This window comes from Mya arenaria, chromosome 16 (genome assembly GCF_026914265.1).
Source record: "Mya arenaria isolate MELC-2E11 chromosome 16, ASM2691426v1".
Lineage (NCBI taxonomy): Eukaryota > Metazoa > Mollusca > Bivalvia > Myida > Myidae > Mya > Mya arenaria.
In genome coordinates this window covers 15,450,565-15,470,345 of record NC_069137.1, presented here as the reverse complement: position 1 = coordinate 15,470,345, position 19,781 = coordinate 15,450,565, and the positions used below count along the sequence as shown (strand labels likewise).

At 36.3% G+C, this 19,781-nt stretch overlaps 2 protein-coding genes across 2 annotated transcripts; both read right to left on the bottom strand.

The window, feature by feature from the left end:
* Window positions 1-344: 344 nt before the first annotated feature.
* On the bottom strand, window positions 345-7,937 carry LOC128221434 (uncharacterized). The gene is made up of 9 exons (XM_052930043.1): window positions 7,886-7,937; window positions 7,219-7,323; window positions 6,480-6,566; window positions 5,621-5,725; window positions 4,130-4,200; window positions 2,861-2,995; window positions 1,913-2,021; window positions 1,498-1,569; window positions 345-644 (listed from the first exon to the last, which is right to left on the bottom strand). The coding sequence occupies exons 1-9, from the start codon at window positions 7,935-7,937 to the stop codon at window positions 538-540; spliced, it is 843 nt and encodes a 280-aa protein (XP_052786003.1). The 3' UTR covers window positions 345-537.
* A 9,462-nt stretch (window positions 7,938-17,399) lies between these two features.
* On the bottom strand, window positions 17,400-18,390 carry LOC128221433 (adipocyte plasma membrane-associated protein Hemomucin-like). Its single transcript, XM_052930042.1, has 2 exons — window positions 18,046-18,390; window positions 17,400-17,507 (listed from the first exon to the last, which is right to left on the bottom strand). Exons 1-2 carry the CDS (start codon window positions 18,388-18,390, stop codon window positions 17,400-17,402), a joined length of 453 nt encoding a protein of 150 aa, XP_052786002.1.
* Between the last annotated feature and the right edge of the window lie 1,391 nt (window positions 18,391-19,781).

The following is a 19,781-nucleotide window of genomic DNA, read 5'->3' as shown; positions in this document are numbered from 1 at the left end:
ACTTTTGATAAAAAGGCTGGGTCATGTAACACTCGAAATGTGCTTATGATCCCATTGGCTGTTAAAAATATGCTCTTCAAAACCTCCGGAAATCTAAAAATGATTGAATCTAATTTTTAACAATGTAGAATAGTAACGATGACTTCATCATGATGAAATAATAGATACATACTAAGAATAAAGCCTTAAGCCAGAGAAAAAATATTTTAGATTCTCATCCCAGCCCGCCCGTCAAATAAAAAATAAACATGCCATTCAGCCCCATTTTTCTTCTTCAAAATACGGACGAGTATCAAAACATATTTTCCTCTGGCCTTTTGCTGCAATCCACTGTAAAATATAAATTAACCTCATATGCAGTGAACCATTGGCTTACAGAGACATGCTTGGACACCTTGACACTATGTACAAGATGTACTAGCACTTTGAACACTTATTATTGTTTCAGTGTGCAATCTGTCGTTATCCAACTGTGTAATGTGTTTTTTTATTTAATTCCACTTCAGAGAATTCAAACACTTGTGGCTTTTGATTGAATTAATACAGTCTATCATCTTCAGTTCCCGTCTCATAGTAATGTTGAACACTTCGACATTTTCTTAGGAGTTGGCCTTGCTCCTCTGTTAAACGCTGAAAGTTCCTGGCTGAAATGCAAGAGAGGATTTAAGCTGGACAAAAGATAAAGGTTAAATAACATGAATAAATCACCAAGCCAGGAATATCGTTACACTTTAAATCATATATATAACTACCAATGTTATGAGCAACAGAAGAGTTCGAAGATATGTGCAAACTGGTTTGAGGAAATTGGAACTAGAGCTTGAAACTCTAAATGATCATGTGAATGTTGGTCTCACCATTCCACAAGTGGATTAAAAAATCACAAAATCGGCAAAAATGTATAACATTTCATGATTGCAACATCATTTGTGAGATATAAAATATTTGCCTCATGTACACAACTTTAAGTTGTATACAAGCATTCAGAGGTAGAATTTTAACAAACAGCAACACACCAATTTTAGAAAGCTTTTTGCATACTTTAGGAGGTAAAAAAACTCATAGAGACTTGTCTTTAGAAAGCCTTTAAAACAAATATGATTGCATTTGAGCTGTGTTGTCTAAACAATGGTCAATCTCAGGATTAACACAATTATGGAAAACAAGTATCAAATTTGTCCAAGATTTTGTCAAGGAAAACATTATGAACAGATTTATCAAGACAGTGCCAAAATGGTCTCTTGAGTATAACAGGGCTTTTTTAAGTGACCTAACAAGTTAGTTTTTCGACAAAAGATGACCCAGTGCACACTGAGGTGCTTCATTTCAACACCCACATTTCATCAGTAACTGGAAGCATACTTTGTCTATATAACAGACAGCAACATTGCTGCAAATCTATTGGATCATAAATAAAACTCTTATTTTTAAGCGAACACTTTTAATGAGAAACAAGATAAGTCTACATCTGCAAGCAACATACAAACATGAATTTACCTTCAGGCAGCCCTTCAGCATGTTCAGAGATGACAGTGGATGGGGCAACTGTACCATTGTTCCCTGTAGCATCTGAAACACACAGTTAAGTTGAATGTCAACTGCTACAATATTATGAAAGCTTACTGGTATTCAGGTACAAAATTAACACATGCAATTATTAACTTACTGGATACATAAATTATAAATGTTACAAAAATTATTAGATCTAAATGTATTAATCAAGAAGTGTTGTCATTTTGGGCAACAATAAATCAAGGTGAACAAACATCTGCGGTTAAACTTCGACACACACAATTCATTACACACTTTTAGCATACATCATGAGGTACTAAAGTCAATGCATGTCTAGGTGCAACAGGAAAAAGTATGTACCTATTTACAGATAAAATGCTCAATTAAGCCTGCAGTTTACCAAGATAGGCATGGTCCACTTCTGATCTTCTGTTGATGCACCAAGAGCATCTTGAGATGGTTCTGAGATCTCTGTTGTTTCTGCAACTGTATAATCGTCTTAACAGCATCTGAAATGCATTGAAAGTGTTTCAAACTGCAACATTCTCGGTTCAGTCTATATTATATACCTGTGTTATAGAGGGTTGGGTTGAAGTCATGGGCAAACAGAACTGTAATAGCATTAAATAGTCATTCTAAAAAACTGGCGCCAGTTTTCTAGTAATTTTGGAAATCTCTTCTCTATATATAAATATTGTTGAATAATGAAAACCATATTTCCAAACAACATTATGATGCAGAATACCATAAAAAGTTAAATAACAAGTGCAGAGCTCCTGATAATTCTGTAGGGTTAATGGTACTGTTTGCTGACCATTTTGGACCAAGCATATTGTTCACTTGTGGTTGAAATTAGCACAAGCGCCGCACTCGTAAAATACGTTCCGGGCTGGCTTAGATCCTGGGTTTTATACAGCAGGGCTTGTTTAAAATTGTATTGCCAAGCAGAAGTATAAGAATTCTGGTTTCCTCATTCAAAAGATAAGGTTTTAATGCAAAAAGTTATTTTACTCTACTGGTGTTTATGTGTAAAAGATATTAAAATACAAGGAATAATAATGTGCATACTTTTTGTGTTGTTTGTTCTTTATTTTAACTTGTACTTAGGAGGGAAAATTCAAGAATGTATTTACGGCATTATACAATTAAAAAAAATCAGCTTTGTCAACTCCTGGTTGTGAAAGAAATGGGAAATATGAATTTTGTTGCTCCCGCTCCTTGCTTCAACTTTTCTTGGTCACAATCGAACAAATAAACAAATATTTGGTGTGGCCTAAAGTTCATACATTACCCATAAAAGTACAGTGCATTTATTCCTGAAATTGTTTTGAGCTCATAAATGCCTTACTTTTGCTTCTTCCTTCCTGCTTGAATGCAATATGTCTCTCGCAGAGAATATATCCTCCAAATATTTTCCGCAGATGCCTCTCACTCTGATCAACCATAATACTGTAGCTGCTCCTGGGTCAAATCTTGAACATTGCTGCAAAAAAACATGTACAAAAATAGAAAAACATGTCCTGCAAACAATTGCTTAAGATTACTAAGTATGCTTACGGTACATAACATTGTTTTATATACCGGATAGGTAAAGTTTAGCACAAGTCACCTATAGCTGATGTAGAAGTGTTTCACAACTCCATGGAAAGGTGTCTGTTGTAGCCCTTTCCATTGGCGAAGCAGTCACCAATGTTTTTATTGTTTATAGTAGTACATGAAAGAAACTAACATTATTCATAATATGTGCACTGAACACATCCTTAATCAATAAAATGAAATGACAAAACAAGATTCCTTGAGAGCAAGGTTAATTATCTAGTCTATGTGCAGGTATTTCACTCAAACAGTTGTGGGTTCATTCTGTATCAGGGATACATGTAATGATGTATGTCTTTCTGACAAGCTTTTAAAACAGACACATTCAGGTTTGACCGGTGAAGGAAACAAGACCTTTCCGGTTACCTTATACATTTAATCTCGATCTTGAATTCCATTATTTTTTCTCCATGGTCATTTCACTTTTACAGAATCAACTTCATCATTCTCTTCAGATATTGCCTGGTTTTCATTCCCTTTGTTCATTATGAAATGATTATCAATGTTTCAACCAAGAAAATATGCTAATATTTTAACAAGAGGGCCATGATTGCCCAAAGAGTTGTGACTTTATTTGAAGATTTTTCACTCCCCCGCTGACCAGGCACCATGGTGATATTTTCTTTGAAAAACAGACATGCTAAAACTGATAGGATTGTATGTACACCAACATATGTCAGATGTCCTAAAATAAATTTTAAGTTACATACAAACATTCTGAGGTACAAGTTGAACACACAACAAGTGAGCAATACACAAATCTTGAGAAGCTTTTAGCATACTTTGTGAGGTAATCAAACCGCAGTATAACTGATGGTATTTTAAAATTTATAACATTTTGTAAGGAACACACACACACACAAACAAACACACACATTCCGAGGTATATCTTAATAAGCATTGTGTCTACTTTATGAGGTACCTTTTGACAGAAATAGTCTTTAAGTTATGAACATCAACAGACTGTGATCACCAGCGACAAATAATTACTCAAAGAAAGTTGGTTTCGTATTCAATTTACCTTGAGGCGGCCCTTCAGCATGTTCAGAGACAACTGTGGATGGTAAACTATCCCTCTGATTTCTACAGCATCTGAAACACAAATTTAAGTTGAATGTAAACTGTTACAAACTCATTAAAGCTTAAAACTTCACAAAAATATACTGGTATTCAGGTATAAACAAGAGCTGTCACAGTATGTGACGAATGCCCCCGAATGTGACATTGACCTACGAACAAGGTCAGTACATGAAAAGTTGATCTTGCCTTTACGTGTCAAATACATATGGCAAGTTATTTTAAATTGCCTCTGAACATAAAAAAATACCACCCATACTTGACAACCTACACTGTTATGTTCTTATATTCAGAATTCCCTTGTGAATAAACACTTGTGTATCTTTCACCTTAGAGGTAGGGACACGGGTCTTGCACACGACACGCCGTCTTCGTATGTGGAACACATGTAGCAAGTGATTTTAAAATCTGCCCATACAAGGGAAAGTAACAGCCCTGACACGACAACCTATACTCTATGTCCTTATATGCAGCACTCCATTGTGAATAAACACTAAGTGTGACCTTGACCTTTGAGGTAGGGACACGGGTCTTGCACGCGACACGTCATCTTGGTATGTGGAATACATGTGGCAAGTTATTTTAAAATCTGTCCATACAAGAGAAAGTTACAGCCCGAACACGACAACCTATACTCTATGTCCTTATATGCAGCACTCCATCGTGAATAAACACTAAGTGTGACCTTGACCTTTGAGGTAGGGACACGAGTCTTGCACGCCACACGTCGTCTTGGTATGTGGAACACATGTGGCAAGTTATTTTAAAATCTGTCCATACAAGGGAAAGTTACGGAGACGGACGGACGGACAGACAGACTGACGGTGCAATTTAATATGCCCACCTGGGGGGGGGATGAAAATAACACATGCAATTATAAACTAACTAGATGCTTACATCAGTGTATGATCACTAAATAACAAACATACAATATCTGGATGTATAAATCAACAATTGTTTGTTGTTCTGAGAAATAATGTCCCTGAGGTGACACCAAATAAGTGAAAAAATAACCCAGACTCTATGAATCTAATAATTTAAGAACAAGAATAAGTTTTACTAAATAAAGCTTAAAAAAACATTCTGAGGTTTAACTTCAACACACACATTTCATTACAAACTTTTAGTATACATCATGAGGTACTTTAAAGACTGTGCTGGTCTAGGTGCAACAGAAAAAAGAATGTACCTGTTTCAGTCATAAGCTCAATTAATGTCAGGATGGCTCAGAGGTAGAGTGTCCTCCTCACAACCAAGAGGTGAGCACTAGGTTTGATTCCCGCTCAGAAAATGTTCTAGTTTCCACTCATATGTACACTGTCTTAGTACTGAATTTGACTAAGGAAACCAACTGGAGTGTGTTTAAAATAAGCTGTTAGCTTTACACAATCAGGCTTAAATAAAGTAGTATAAACTAATGAGCACTCAAGTTTACCATGATAAGCATGTTCCAAGACTTCTGCTGATTCACCGAGGGCATCTTCAGATGTTTCTGTGACCTCTGTAGTATCTGCAGCTGTATGACCATCTTTAACAGCATCTGAAATGTATCAAAATTCTATACCACCCGCACATCTGCCATGTCACAATGCTGTGAGATAGTAAAGTATTTGTCTTATGTTCACAAACATAGGTTTCAGGAGATGTAAGTTTAGTTTTAAGTTACCATACAAGCACTCAGAGCTACAATTTTGACAAGCAGTAACACACCATTAGTTTAAAGCTGTTGGCATATTCTGTGAGGTAATAAAACATAGAAATATGTCTTTTGAAAACTTTCAAATGAAGTATGATTGAATTACATCTGTATGGTTTAAACATCTGCCAGTCTGATGATCAATTCAATTATGTTAAACAAGTATAAGAGTTGTCCAAGAATTTGTACAGGGAAGCAATCTCACCATGTTTAAGAAAGGTAAAAAAATGGTTAAGACGGTATAAATAGGCTATTTCTTATGTGACCTAACAATTAAGTTTTCCGACACAAGATGACCCAATTCACACAGAGGTTCTTCATTTCAACACACACATTTCACCAATATTTTTACGCATACTTTGTCCAAATACATGTTAAAGAGTATAATAAGCCTGATTTTAATAGATGACAAGATATCTAACATTTGTAAGCAACACACACACACACACACATTCCATGTTCATCTTTACAAGCATTATGTCTACTTTATGAGGTACCTCATCACAGAAAAATAGTCTTAAGTAATTAACATCAACAGATTGTGGTCACCAGTGAGAAATAACTATGTAAAGAAACTTGGTTTTTGTATTCAATTTACCTTGAGGCGGCCCTTCAGCATGTTCAGAGACAACTGTGGATGGGGCAACTGTGGATGGGGCAACTGTCCCACTGTTCCCTACAGCATCTGAAACACACAGTTGAGTTGATTGTATTCTGTTACAAACTCATTAAAGCTAAAAGCTTCACACATATATACTGGTATTCAGGTACAGAAATAACACAAGCAATTATTAACTAACTAGATGCTTACATCGCCAAATTACGAACATACAAGATCTAGATGTATAAATCAACATGTGTTTGTCATTCCGAGAAACAATGTCCCCCAAGGTGACACCCAATGAGTGATTAAATAACCCAGACTGAATAAATCTGTTGATTGAGAACAAGCATAAGTTTTACTGAATTAAGCTTAACAAACTTTCTGAGGTTTGACTCCAACACACACACAATTCATTACAAACTTTTAGCATACATCATGAGGTACTTTAAAGTCGATGCTTGTCTAGATGCAACAGAAACATGTATGTACCTGTTTCAGATCATAAACACAATTAATGTAAGGATGGCTCAGAGTTATAGTGTCCGCCTCGCAGCCAAGAGGTGCTAGGTTTGATCCCCAGTGAGGAAAATGTTCTAGTTTCCTCTCATATTTACACTCAGTACTGGTGAGTTTGACCAAGAAAACCGACTGGAGTGTGTTTAAAATAAGCTGTTAGCTTTTACACAATCAGGCTTAAATCAATTAGTATGAACTAAATAGCACTCAAGTTTACCATGATAAGCATGTTCCAAGACTTCTGCTGATTCACCGAGGGCATCTTCAGATGTTTCTGTGACCTCTGTAGTATCTGCAGCTGTATGACCATCTTTAACAGCATCTGAAATGTATCAAAATTCTATACCATGCGCACATCTGCCATGTCACAATGCCATGAGAAGTATTTGTCTTATGTTCAAAGACAGGGTTTCAGGAGTTGCAAGGTCATTTTAAAATTTTAAAAAGTTATATACAGTCATTTATCACACAGCAACACACCATTATTTAAAAACTTTTGGCATACTTTGTGAGGTAATAAAACATAGACAAGTGTGACCTGGATCTTTTACAAAGGGAAACAGGTCTTAAAGGCTGTCTTTATGTGGTTTACAGATGTGCAAAGTTATTTTAAAATCTGTCCAAACATCAAAAGGTTTCAGCCTGGATATGACCACCTATACTCAATGTACGGTATGTATATTGAACAATCTATAATGATCAAACACAAAGTGTGACTTTGACCCTGGAGGTAAGAACACAAACCTTGCACGTAACACATGCCTAAAGTATACTAAACATGTGTGCCAAATAATTTCAAAATTTCCATACATGTGAAAGATACAGTTCGGACATGAACAGATATACTCTATGTCATTAAACGCAGCATTTCATAGAAATCAAACCATAAGTGTGACCTTTGAGGTAGGGACACGGGTCCTGCAAGTGGAATGTCATCTTTGTATGCAAAACAGCAAATTACTTTGAGAACTGTCTATACATGAAGAGGACACAGTCCGGGTTATATAGTGTAATTTTGACCTTGGAGGTAAGGACATTGGCCTTGCACACAACATGACGTCTTTGTATGCATAACACATTTGCAAAAGTATTTTAAAATCAGTCCATAGATGACTTCATAACAGTCCAGACACAACTGGGAGGGACAAAGGACACACGGATGATTTTAATTAGCCCAATTGGGATTCATAATCATTTATGAGATATCATAAAAGTATCTGTCTTCAGCACACAACCATGTATATCAAGCGCCATAAAATCATTTTACAATTTTAAATTATGACAAACCTTCTGAGGTACAATTCTAACACACTTAGGATAAATGAGCTGGAGGTAATTTTACATAATGATGAACTGCAGTATAGATGATTGTGTGGTCTTGACAAAGGCCAATCACATAATGAATTAATTATGGAAAAAACAAGGGATGCAAACGAATATTCGATCAAAAGAATGGTATTCGAATATTAAAATCGGTATTCGAATATTCGTTTATTTTTTACTTTTTTTCTAAATTTTGTTCCATCTTGAACATTTATTTAACATTAATATTTAAAGATTAAAACGCTCTAATTTACCCTCGTTTCGTCAATACACCCATGCATGTCACCAATTATCGAGGCGCGAGCATCTAGACAATACACAGTGGCGCGTCAAGTGTCAATTAAGGGCCCATCATCATGGCGAAATAAACAAATAATTTTACGTGTGCCGTCCCCTGCCAATTAGCGGCAATGAAATAAATAAAGTTGAAAGGGGATTGGAACCTATTTTAAACGATGCCAATTAAGGGTTCGTCATGTCAGCAATAACACAAAATATTTCTTTTGTATGTCAATTAAACTGAGCAATGTAGCTAAAATCGCACTGAATATAATGCGCATAAAATTTGATGTCCATCATTCCTTGTGAATAAGCTCTCTCGAACTGTTCGGAAATAAATATAACAAATACACGTAAACAAAATAATCGACAAAATGCCTGCTTCATCTGAAGTTTGGAATTATTTCACACGGTCTGTAGACAAGAAAACAGTGTCGTGCAAGTTGTGCAGTGTTAGTCTTACGTACTTGGGAACTACCACAAATCTATGGAATCCTGTGAAAGGAAAACATCCTAGTGCAAAAACAAGTAACAAACGAAAGACGGGTACAAAATAATAACAAGTCGACGGAAACCAGACCGTTTGCAACGGTGAAGATGCCATGACCTTGACTTTTGATATATCGGTGTAGTTTTTGTAATGAAACAATATGACATACTAGTATAATTCTAGATAACATATGCAAAGTTATTTTGAAATTGCACAATAAAGCCACTACACGTATTACAAACGACGTCATACAATCCGACATCAATAAAATTATTCGGCAAATGTCATACCGGAAGTCATTATTTGGAACGCAAATGATCGATGCAATATAGAAGTTTTTAGACAATCTTGCCTGTGATCGAATATTCGATCAAAAGAATTACCGAATATTCGAATATCAATTTTGCCATTCGTTTGCATCCCTAGAAAAAACTATTCATTTCAACAGTTTTAAGATTCCCACAAACGTTCTGATGAACAACTTTTAAACACAAAATTCTAACAAACAAAAAAACAAGACACAGACTGAAAAAGTAAAAAAACTATTGAGATTTTTTTTATTACTTTGTGGATTTTTACGGCAATAGTAGGACAGGGCTTTCCGTAATCTTGTTCAAATGGAGAACAAAATTATGAATATTCAAATGGTGGGGCGGAAAATTAAGTCATATAACTTTTAGATGAAGTTGGAAAATAAAATAATGTAAGGCAAATACAGTGTACATGAAATGAGTCAGAGAACATGACATTGCCAGGCTTTTATATATCATATGTCATGTGTAAATTCGAACTACGACAGAAAAAAATTGTCTCTCTGTATTTAATAATACAAAAAGAATTGTTTGCTTTAAATTTTTTAAGGCAATATGATTTTTTTTTTATTAAACATTAAATCCCATGTACAGGCTTCTTAGAAACAGTAAGTACCAATTGTTTTAATAATCAATATTTTTGAACGCTAAAAGACTTTTCATGTACACTGAATATGTAGTTCTCACTTTTGCATATTCAAAAAAACCATGCAAATAACAAAAACAATTAACAAGGAACATCTCGATATTACTGAATTGTTCAAAAACCACAGGCTTGACATCATTTTTCTGCAAAATATGGTATACAAGTTTGTAAATGCAGAGACATTGATGTCAACATTATGATTCAACTTACTATCATAAAGTTGCCGATAGTTGTCCGGATTCAAGTTAAGTCCATTTGAATGAAATAGCTTTGATTGTGTGCACCTTGCTAATAAAACAATCTCATTTACAAGGAATTCAATTATTGATTAAGTCATGTCTGTATCTACACCATAGGCTATGTAATAAATTATAACATACATTTCAATCAAGACAAAATAGTAGTATATCCGTAAGTTTTTATAGGTTTTAAAGGGAATAATTCATAAAAACAAGCAATGAAAGAAATAATTCAACACTTAACGAAACTAGAGGTTGAGGTTGTATGATGGTCTATTATTAAAATTTGTGACGTTATAAAGCTCACACCAAATTGGGGTATCAATAGGGGAAATCAATAATACAAATTTTACCCAAGTGAGAAGCAATACCCGTCAGACTTTATTTAACATCCAACAGAGTTTGAGTACAATGCATTCAGTATTTTGACTTCAATTAAAAAGAAGAGAAAATTAAAACATTTTATTTACCTTTCGCTTTCTCCAAGGTACATCAGCAACACCATAATCGTACCTCAATTCAGTGTCTTTGCTGATCATTTCAGTTGCATACAGACAGAGTCTTGGTTGATGTCTGTCATCAACAACGTTAACCATTTTGCAATTAGGCTTTGTGTATCGGTCCAAGTCGTTGACCATGCATGCCAGACACGTGTCTTTTGAGGCATCGATGCTATTAAAACAATTGAAACATAACATTACTACAAAGAAAGGAAATGTATTATGACAAATGTCCCTATGTGTTTAATGTCCCTATGTGTTTAATGTTCCTATGTGTTTTTTTTCACCACTTTGGGTGTCATTAGATTTTTTTTTATTTTGTGAACAACAATGCTTCAGTTTAAAATATTGAAACCAAGAAAACTATTGACTTTGATAATGTTTTTTTTGTTTGGAGAATGCACCCGACATTGCTTAATATTGTTTTCTTAATATAAACCACACATATTTTCCAGTCATGGGGAAAATGTATGTTTTTTGCACTGGGAATAGCGCTGAATTTTAACCCAAAATTACCACCCAGACACGACAAGATATTATGTCAATGCATAGTTTTACAAAACAAAACTTAACTGTAACCATGTAATCTGAGAGAGAGTTTTGGTACGACCACAAGGCCATCACACTATCCAGAATTTATCAATGGACAAAAAGACAAGCTAAAAAAGTAGTGTATAAAAGAAAATAAATAGCAATTTATTACTACAAAAATTATAGCTTACACAAAAACTATATATACATACCAGTATTCCTTGTTGTTATGTCTGAAATGGTATTTGAACATTTCATCACCATCAGACTGCTGTTTACATAGTTCTCCTCTGTACTCGAGAATAAACTGCCCCTTCAAGAGCTCTTGCCTAGCAAACACTCCATTACCTGGAACCAGTAAATAGTGTTTTAGCCAGGAATTAAAAAGGGCAGGGTGGGCCCAAAACATGGTGCTTTCTTAAATGGGAAAACAATGCATTGTATTGATATCAAAGTACATGCATGTTCATGCACACATTGCAGTAATATCCCGACCGATTGCTCTTAATTCTTCTTTCTTGTTCATTTTCACTTCAGACACTTTCTTTACCATCTCGGGTTGTTATCACCAGGGCTCTCACAAGGCTGAATTTTTGGGGAGAAGTCACTTCTCCCACCAGTCAAATTAGGGAGAAGTGGGGGGACTTTAAGGAGAAGAGATACTTATCGTAAAACCTGAGATAAATATTGTGCCATGCCACCAAATTTTAAATTCACATTTACTTATATTGCTTTTTCTAGATGGAATGTTAAAAAAGTGTTCTTTTTTGGCCTATCAAAAGTGTACTTGTCTAGAGTCTCCTTTTTGCAATGTATAGTTTACCTCCAAAAAAAAAAACAAAGACAAAAAAACTGACAGCAAAAAACAAACAAATAAAGGGCAATATTTATATATCAAGTAGTTTTTAAGTTATACTCCAGACAAGGTAAATTGCAAAGGACCGACCGACAAACCGACCACAGGGTGACTCCAATATACCCCCTTCAAACTTCGTTTGTCGGGGGTATAAAAATGCGAGTGAAAACTCTTGAAAAAGAACAACTTTCAATTTGTTTACTTTCCATTTCTTGTAAACACACAAAATGATGACGTATACACAACTCACACGTTGTAGACTGTTATTTCGTGCTCAGATTCTAGACGGCAGTATTTGACTTATATCAATTTTGAGGCACAGTCCATCATCATGACAAGCAATAATATTTTTAAAGTTTTTTATGCATTGATTTTTAATATCTACGAAGGCCGATGGTGATGATCAAACTAATCCGACATAGCAGCCAAAATTAACAAACTGTCCAAAGAAACTGTTACTCAACACTGTTACTCCCGTTACTGGGAGACGAAACTCCACCTAGAATTAGACTTCAATACAGAAAATGATGAGAACATCGGCAAGATATTTTGTGCAGACTGCATATCAGACCTACTCAAAACATTTTTTGTTTTTACAAACCTTATGCTTTGATTATGACACAGAAAACATTGTTGTTGTTTTTAAGTACATACATTTTTCTAACAAACTTTGTACAAAGGGGTGAGCAGTATTTTTTTCTAAATTCAATTCCCTGACTAAGTCCACAAATATGCTGCTAATGTATCACGACAAAATCATACCTATGTATTGATCGATATACTGCATATAGCACAAATTCAGCTCAATTTCAGCCGTGTCTGTCTGAAGGTAGTTTTGGTTGGCTTTTTTTCTGCAAGGGCGTTGATTCTGGCCAAAAACATCTGCAATTGCAATAAAATGAGGCTGGAACAATGACAACATATCAACAACAGTCTGATGTAAACAGCCACTATTCAATCCACTTACTTCTCGCGCCAGTTAATGACATGATCATCTGGGTTTACACAAATGACATGCTTAATCAATGCTGTGTATCAAAGTGTTTCATCTAGGCTTTTTAGCATAGCTCCCAATACTGCCCTGTGTGATTGGTGCTTTATGAGCAGACAATGTGTTTACATAATTAGACCCAAGCTTATCTTATCAAATAAGTAAGTCATAATGAATCAATGTAGTCTAAATAATTTCGTGAATCTACTTTCCCCATAAACATATTAACTAGATGTTGTCAAAACAGCATGCATTTAAAAAAAAACGGGCAAAAGTTACTAATGAAGGTTTTCTGAAGTCAGTCTGTGAAATAGCATTTTTAACCAAAGGCCACTTGGACAAAATCCATATATCATAAGGCCTGAAAGTTCCAAAAGAAATGAGGAGTACATGGATGTGTACTGAGTCCTATCTCGATCTGCTATTACTGTGGCAGTCATTGAAATTAGACTTTCGGATGAACAAGCCCGAATTCTTATACTATTGCATGGAATCATGTTTTTGAACAAGCCCTGCTATATAAAATTCAGAATTTGAGCAAGCCTGGAAGACATTTTACCAGTGCAGGGCTTGCGGGCTTGTGCTAATTTCGACCACTGCTGTGGAAAATATGAAAAAGAAACACATGCTCTCATTCTTCCGATATTTCGACATCTTCTGAAATGGATGGGTCTTTTTACAATCAATAATAGGATCGTTTTTTTTTGAAAATAAACAATTGTGTTACAGCCATTTAAATTTCAAAGACTAACAGAAAGACAAATTTGAAAACATGGTTTGGCAGCCTTTTAACATCTTACTTTTTCTTTCACATTACGATAAAGATCGGTGAAAGCTTATAGTTTCCATTTAACTGTATTAGTATTATGCAATAATATAATAATATACTTATATTCTATATTTCACACCTGAATTCATCCTTTTTAAAAGGAAAGGCAATAAATTTAATCAGATCAGTTATGCAATAGAACTTTAATAAATCGTACTCCAACAATGACTGTAAAATTGACTTCTGACTTAAACAACATGCACATGTTGCCGCACATTTAAGACCATGATTTAGGAAATAAATTGATATTAATTTTTGTTTTACTCAAATCTGGGGCATTTTTCTGTTGATGTTTGTGTTGTCAATGTATATATATACAAATCATACTGCATCGATTGTGGCTGCACATGCAGATTCTTGCCTAGTCTAAAATAGTAGACATGTTATATGGGATTCTTCCGATCCATAACTTGTATACGGGTTTGTGCAAAAACAGGGGGGTTTTGAATTGTATTTAGAGAAGCATTTTAGGTTTGAAATAGATAATAAAGGTTTATATTCATATTTTACTGTGCAAGTGCAAAGATATTTTGCACAAAACAAGCATTAGATGCATTAAAACAAAGGATTTACCTTTCCAACAAAACGAAACTTGACCGACACAGACAACAATTGTACCAAGCTTAAAACTTGACCATCTTCGGCAAGCTTCGAGAAAGACCTCTTATATACAATCGTTACAACTCGGCCATGGCTGAAGTGTTCCAATTGTTGTTAAACTGTGAACCGCAGCCTTGCAGGTGTCATTCATGTATTGTATATTGTTATGTTTTGACAGTATGAAATGAAGAAACATGCATCAAACTCATAATAATTTGTTGGATATTTGTTTTTTTTGTGTACGGAACTATTATTTAAGTAACATTATCTGGTAATATTTCTTGTTTTTAAGATATTTTATAGATGCAATCGGAATAACTACCCACATTCGATACAAAATAACTTGTGCGTGAATGATTTGCCATATCAAAAATCGTAAAATATATCTGTCAATGTATAATTATAGTGGTCAATATAAGCACAAGCCCTGAAGCCCTGCACTGGTAAAATGTCTTTCGGGCTTGCTCAAATTCTGAATTTTAAATAGCAGTGCTTGTTAAAAAATTTGATGCCAAGCAAAACTATAAGAATTCAAAAGTATAATTTTCACGACTGCTAATTCTTGCATACTGGTAAACCACAAAATGTCAGTTCTTGAGTTCTAACTGCATGATCAGGCACCTCGCATCTGTTGCATGTTTTCGATATTGAGAGAGCCAGTTTTCACACACTATTATCTCCTTTAACCACCACATAAGCACGTACTAAACACCGTTAAAAACCTTACTATAAAGTGTATATACTGGGCGAGTACCTAAATCGGAACAGTACCTAAATATGGAACACCCATTATAAAAGTGTTTTTCCGATCGGGATCAGGTTATTTACGATTTTAATCAATAAAGACGCTTGCTTCAGATACATGTTCCAAAGGACACATTTATCCGGTCAGTATTTCAAAAACTTCGATCATTTAAAGTTTTTCATGTTCAAATGTCAATACATGGCATGCGGGGGAAAGACTTCATGCTTGCCATAATCACAGCATACTGGTACAGCCTGTATTTTACTAAAATCATCAAATTTTACTGACAAAAATGACAAAAAAAGACAAGCTGTAAATAACATAAATTATTAATTTACTTAAACAAAATAATGAGCAATAATTTTAAAAGAATAAATGAAAATGAATAACAAATCAAAACTGTTCCATATTTAGGTACTCCGAGGACGAAAATGGCAGTCCTTGATTGTGCGGTTAATAAAGCACTTTTCATGCAGATTGGTAGTATCTTGAAAAATGCCATTTATATCAACCAATTCAATTGGTCTTGAATCCTAGTATGCTGATGAAAGTTTTTGTACTTGTAGTTGTACACGAACTTGTAGTGCAAGTCTAACTAAAAATATTTCACAACTATTGCCGAAAGTGTTCCGATTTAGGTACTCACCCAGTATATGATATATCATTATACAGTACAGGTATGTGCCATGTGTAGTCATTCTAAAATGACTAATGCCATGTTCTGTGGTACGAAACAGTCTTAAAACAATGGTACAGAACGATGTTGAAGTGTTCTCCGACATCCATTAATTTCCATAAAAAGGTATTACAATAGAATTGATACGTACACCCTTCAAAATCCAACCAATTTGCAAAAATCCTACAGCAGAAAAACTGTCCGCCATCATTAGAATCGATAATACACAACTTACCTCGGCAAGCCGCCATGTTGTTCCCACACCACGTGAGGTGTCGATGGTAGTGCGCATGCCCAATGCGCGAATTTAACAGGTGCCCGCGGGGGCGGACTAGGCATGCGCAGCGAAACGGAGAGCCAAGCGCATGCCCGACTTTAAACTTTTTCCACGCCCTGTTTTCGTATGTCAATGTGTGCAAGCACACTCAAACACACGACACACTATACAACGTTATTTAGAGGTAATCTTCATATTTAACCAGGAGAGTCTGGTGAACATTATAACGCTGTTCAGAGGTTTAAACTTCCGAGGTAACGGGACAATTAACCTCGGAAGTAAATTGTGCCTCGGAAGGTTGCTGTGTACTCATATGATTAACCTCCAAAGGATATAAGCGCAAACGCACACACACACACACACACACACACACACACACACACACACACACACACACACACACACACACACGTACTTGCAAGCACCGCCAACTGAGGACACGCAACATTTCACATCCAAATGAGGACACCATTTTCCAGGGTGTAATTTTGAAAAATAATTACGTCAATGTGTTAAACGGACTTAAAGCTATCTGGGTAGAGGTTTAAATACGTAAACATTTTTTAACAAAACACCGCCAACCAGGGACATTGACACACCCAAAAAATGCGAACGAAACACCTCCAACCAAGGACATTCTGCCTCCGACCTCCAAATGAGGACAATTTATTACCAGGCAAATTTGAAGAAAAAAACAAAGCGGTTGTTCGGGAAACGTTATACGTCAACCTGTTCGTTGTGTGATTTGACTGTAAACCCTCATTTAAGAAAAAAAAATATACTCGGACAACGAAGAACCCAACGGGGGTCACACCGACCTCATTGGTTCATTTGTTTAACATTCTGCATGGCGTTTTTTTAACAGATTCCGTCTGTCATTCTTACATGTTTGCTTCCATGATCCACATATATCCCTCGATATTCTTTGTTTATGACAAATAACAACTTCTAAATCCCAGAATCTGTTCAGGATGCACATTATCAAGTATGTTCATTCTAGATGGACCTTCGATTTCGATTTCATTATTCTGTCAAAGTCGACATTGTTTCTCCGTTGTGTTTTTTTTCACTGGTCCATGGGACTCGTTTCGTGGCCGTTGGAGCGCTAGATTGCAGAGTTGGTGTCATGGACGTTGAAACACAGGCTCGCGGGCTTGGAGTCATGGTAGTTCCGGCGCTGGGTCGCGTGACGAGACACGTAGTCGTTTGAGCGCTAGGTTGCGGGGTTAGAGTCAGAGTCGTTACAGCGCTGGGTTGTTTGATGAGAGACGTGGTCATTAGAGCGCTAGGTCGCGGGATAGGAGTCAATGTCGTTGAAACCATCGGCTTGTGATGAGACACGTGTTCGTTAGAGCGCTAGGTCGCAGGAATGAAGTCATGGTTGTTGAAACGCTGAGTCGTGTGATAATAGACGTGGTCGTTAGAGCGCTAGGTCGCGGGAATGGAGTCATGGTCGTTGAAATGCTGTGTCGTGCATTGAGAGACGTGGTCGTTAGAGCGCTAGGTCGCGGGAATGGTGTCATGGTCGTTGAAATGCTGGGTCGTGCATTGAGAGACGTGGTCGTTAGAGCGCTAGGTCGCGGGAATGGAGTCATGGTTGTTGAAACGCTGAGTCGTGTGATGAGAGACGTGGTCGTTAGAGCGCTAGGTCGCGGGAATGGAGTCATGGTCGTTGAAACGCTGGGTCGTGCATTAAGAGACGTGGTCGTTGGAGCGCTAGGACACTGGAATGGAGTCATGGTTGTTGAAACGCCAGGTCGTGTGATGGAAGACGTGGTCGTTAGAGCGCTAGGTTGCGAAATTGGAGTCATGGTCGTTGAAACACTGGATCGTGTAATGAGAGACGTGGTCGTTGGAGCGCTAGGACGTGGGAATGGAGTCTTGGTCGTTGAAATGCTGGGTCGTGTGAAGAGAGACATTGTCTTTAAAACATAAGATCGCGGGATTGGAGTCATGGTCGTTGAAACGCCGGGTCGTGTGATGAGAGACGTGGTCGTTGGAGCGCTAGGAACCGGAAATGTAGTCATGGTCGTGGAAACGTTTGGTCGTGTGATGAGTGACGTTGTTGCAGCGCTAGGTCGCGGGATTGGAGTCATGGTCGTTGAAACATAGGCTCGCGGTGTTTGAGTCATGTTCGTTCCAGCGCCTGGTCGTGTGAAGACAGACTTGGTCGTTGAAGAGCTGTATCACTGGTTGAGGTCGTGGTCTTTGAAGCGCTTGGTCAGACTATGCTGTCAATATACAAGATAACACTGGGCGGACACTTATTCTTAGTAAATCAATTAGGTAATTGACCAGATAAGGCGTTGTACGTATATAAATCAAACAGTTCAATGGAATTTCGCTAGATTTCGCTTATGTTTATTTTTATTTAATCAAGTTCTGCCCGTAATCATTAGCTGCATTATGACTTTGAACTGCCATGATGCTATCACTACATGTGTTGTGGTTAATGAACTTAGTAAGATGAGATAGCAGTGACTGCACTTCTCAGTCAATTTATATGAACATTTGAAGAAACAGAGTGATCCGTGACAAGAGATCCGTGTGCGAAGCATGCAACCGCTTGGTTCTTTAAAGCACCGGCACTTTCCTTTGTATCACCAGAACAAGGCAAGAAATGTTTATTTGTAATACACGTGTATTAACAAATGAGCTATTTTCCAACACGTTTAACATCATAATAAGCAATATCATAAAAAAGTGCACAGCGGGAAAGAAATACAAGATATTAAATTTAATGCCGAAAATAGAACGACACAAAGGCAATCATAAAGTTGATTCCTAAATAGTGGGTGATTAGGAATTGATTCACACAAATAGAAACATTATCATTTTAGGCCAAGGCATAAGAATAGCTAGCATAAATATAGCCGTGATCCATGACAACTTTATAAATATTCTTCTTTATGGTTGACTTCGCCAGCATTCTACTATTTTGAATAATATATTTCCTTAACTTTTTCTTAATTTCGAAAATAAATTTAGATAAAACAAATAGGACCATGGGATATTCATTTGAAAAACTTTGTCGCCAAAGACTGTGAAATCTACGGTCATTTTTCAAACTTGCATATTTTAAAGCATTTTAATACTGTACTTTGATAGCTGTATTGGTAGGGAATTTCTTATGCATTTTGTTTTCTTTTTCATAAGCCGAACTTCAATGAATAAAGATTTTTTTTCAATATATCTATAGAGTCGTATATCACCCAATAGGGCGGTGTTTTACCCTATACAGTTATTCACACTATTACCAAATAAGTTTACAGTCGGAATGCTCGAACGAAATTTAACAATGAATTAAAAAATAATTAACATTATACAGGATCCCCGAAAGGGCCGTGTTTTCCGTATACAAATATCATAGGGCCTTACTTGGGCCGCATTTTACACTAGTTTACAATCGGAACACCCTGACCATCTCCGCCATAAAACGACGGCCGAGGTGTTCCGATTGATTACTGTAAAAGGTTGCGTTGCACGA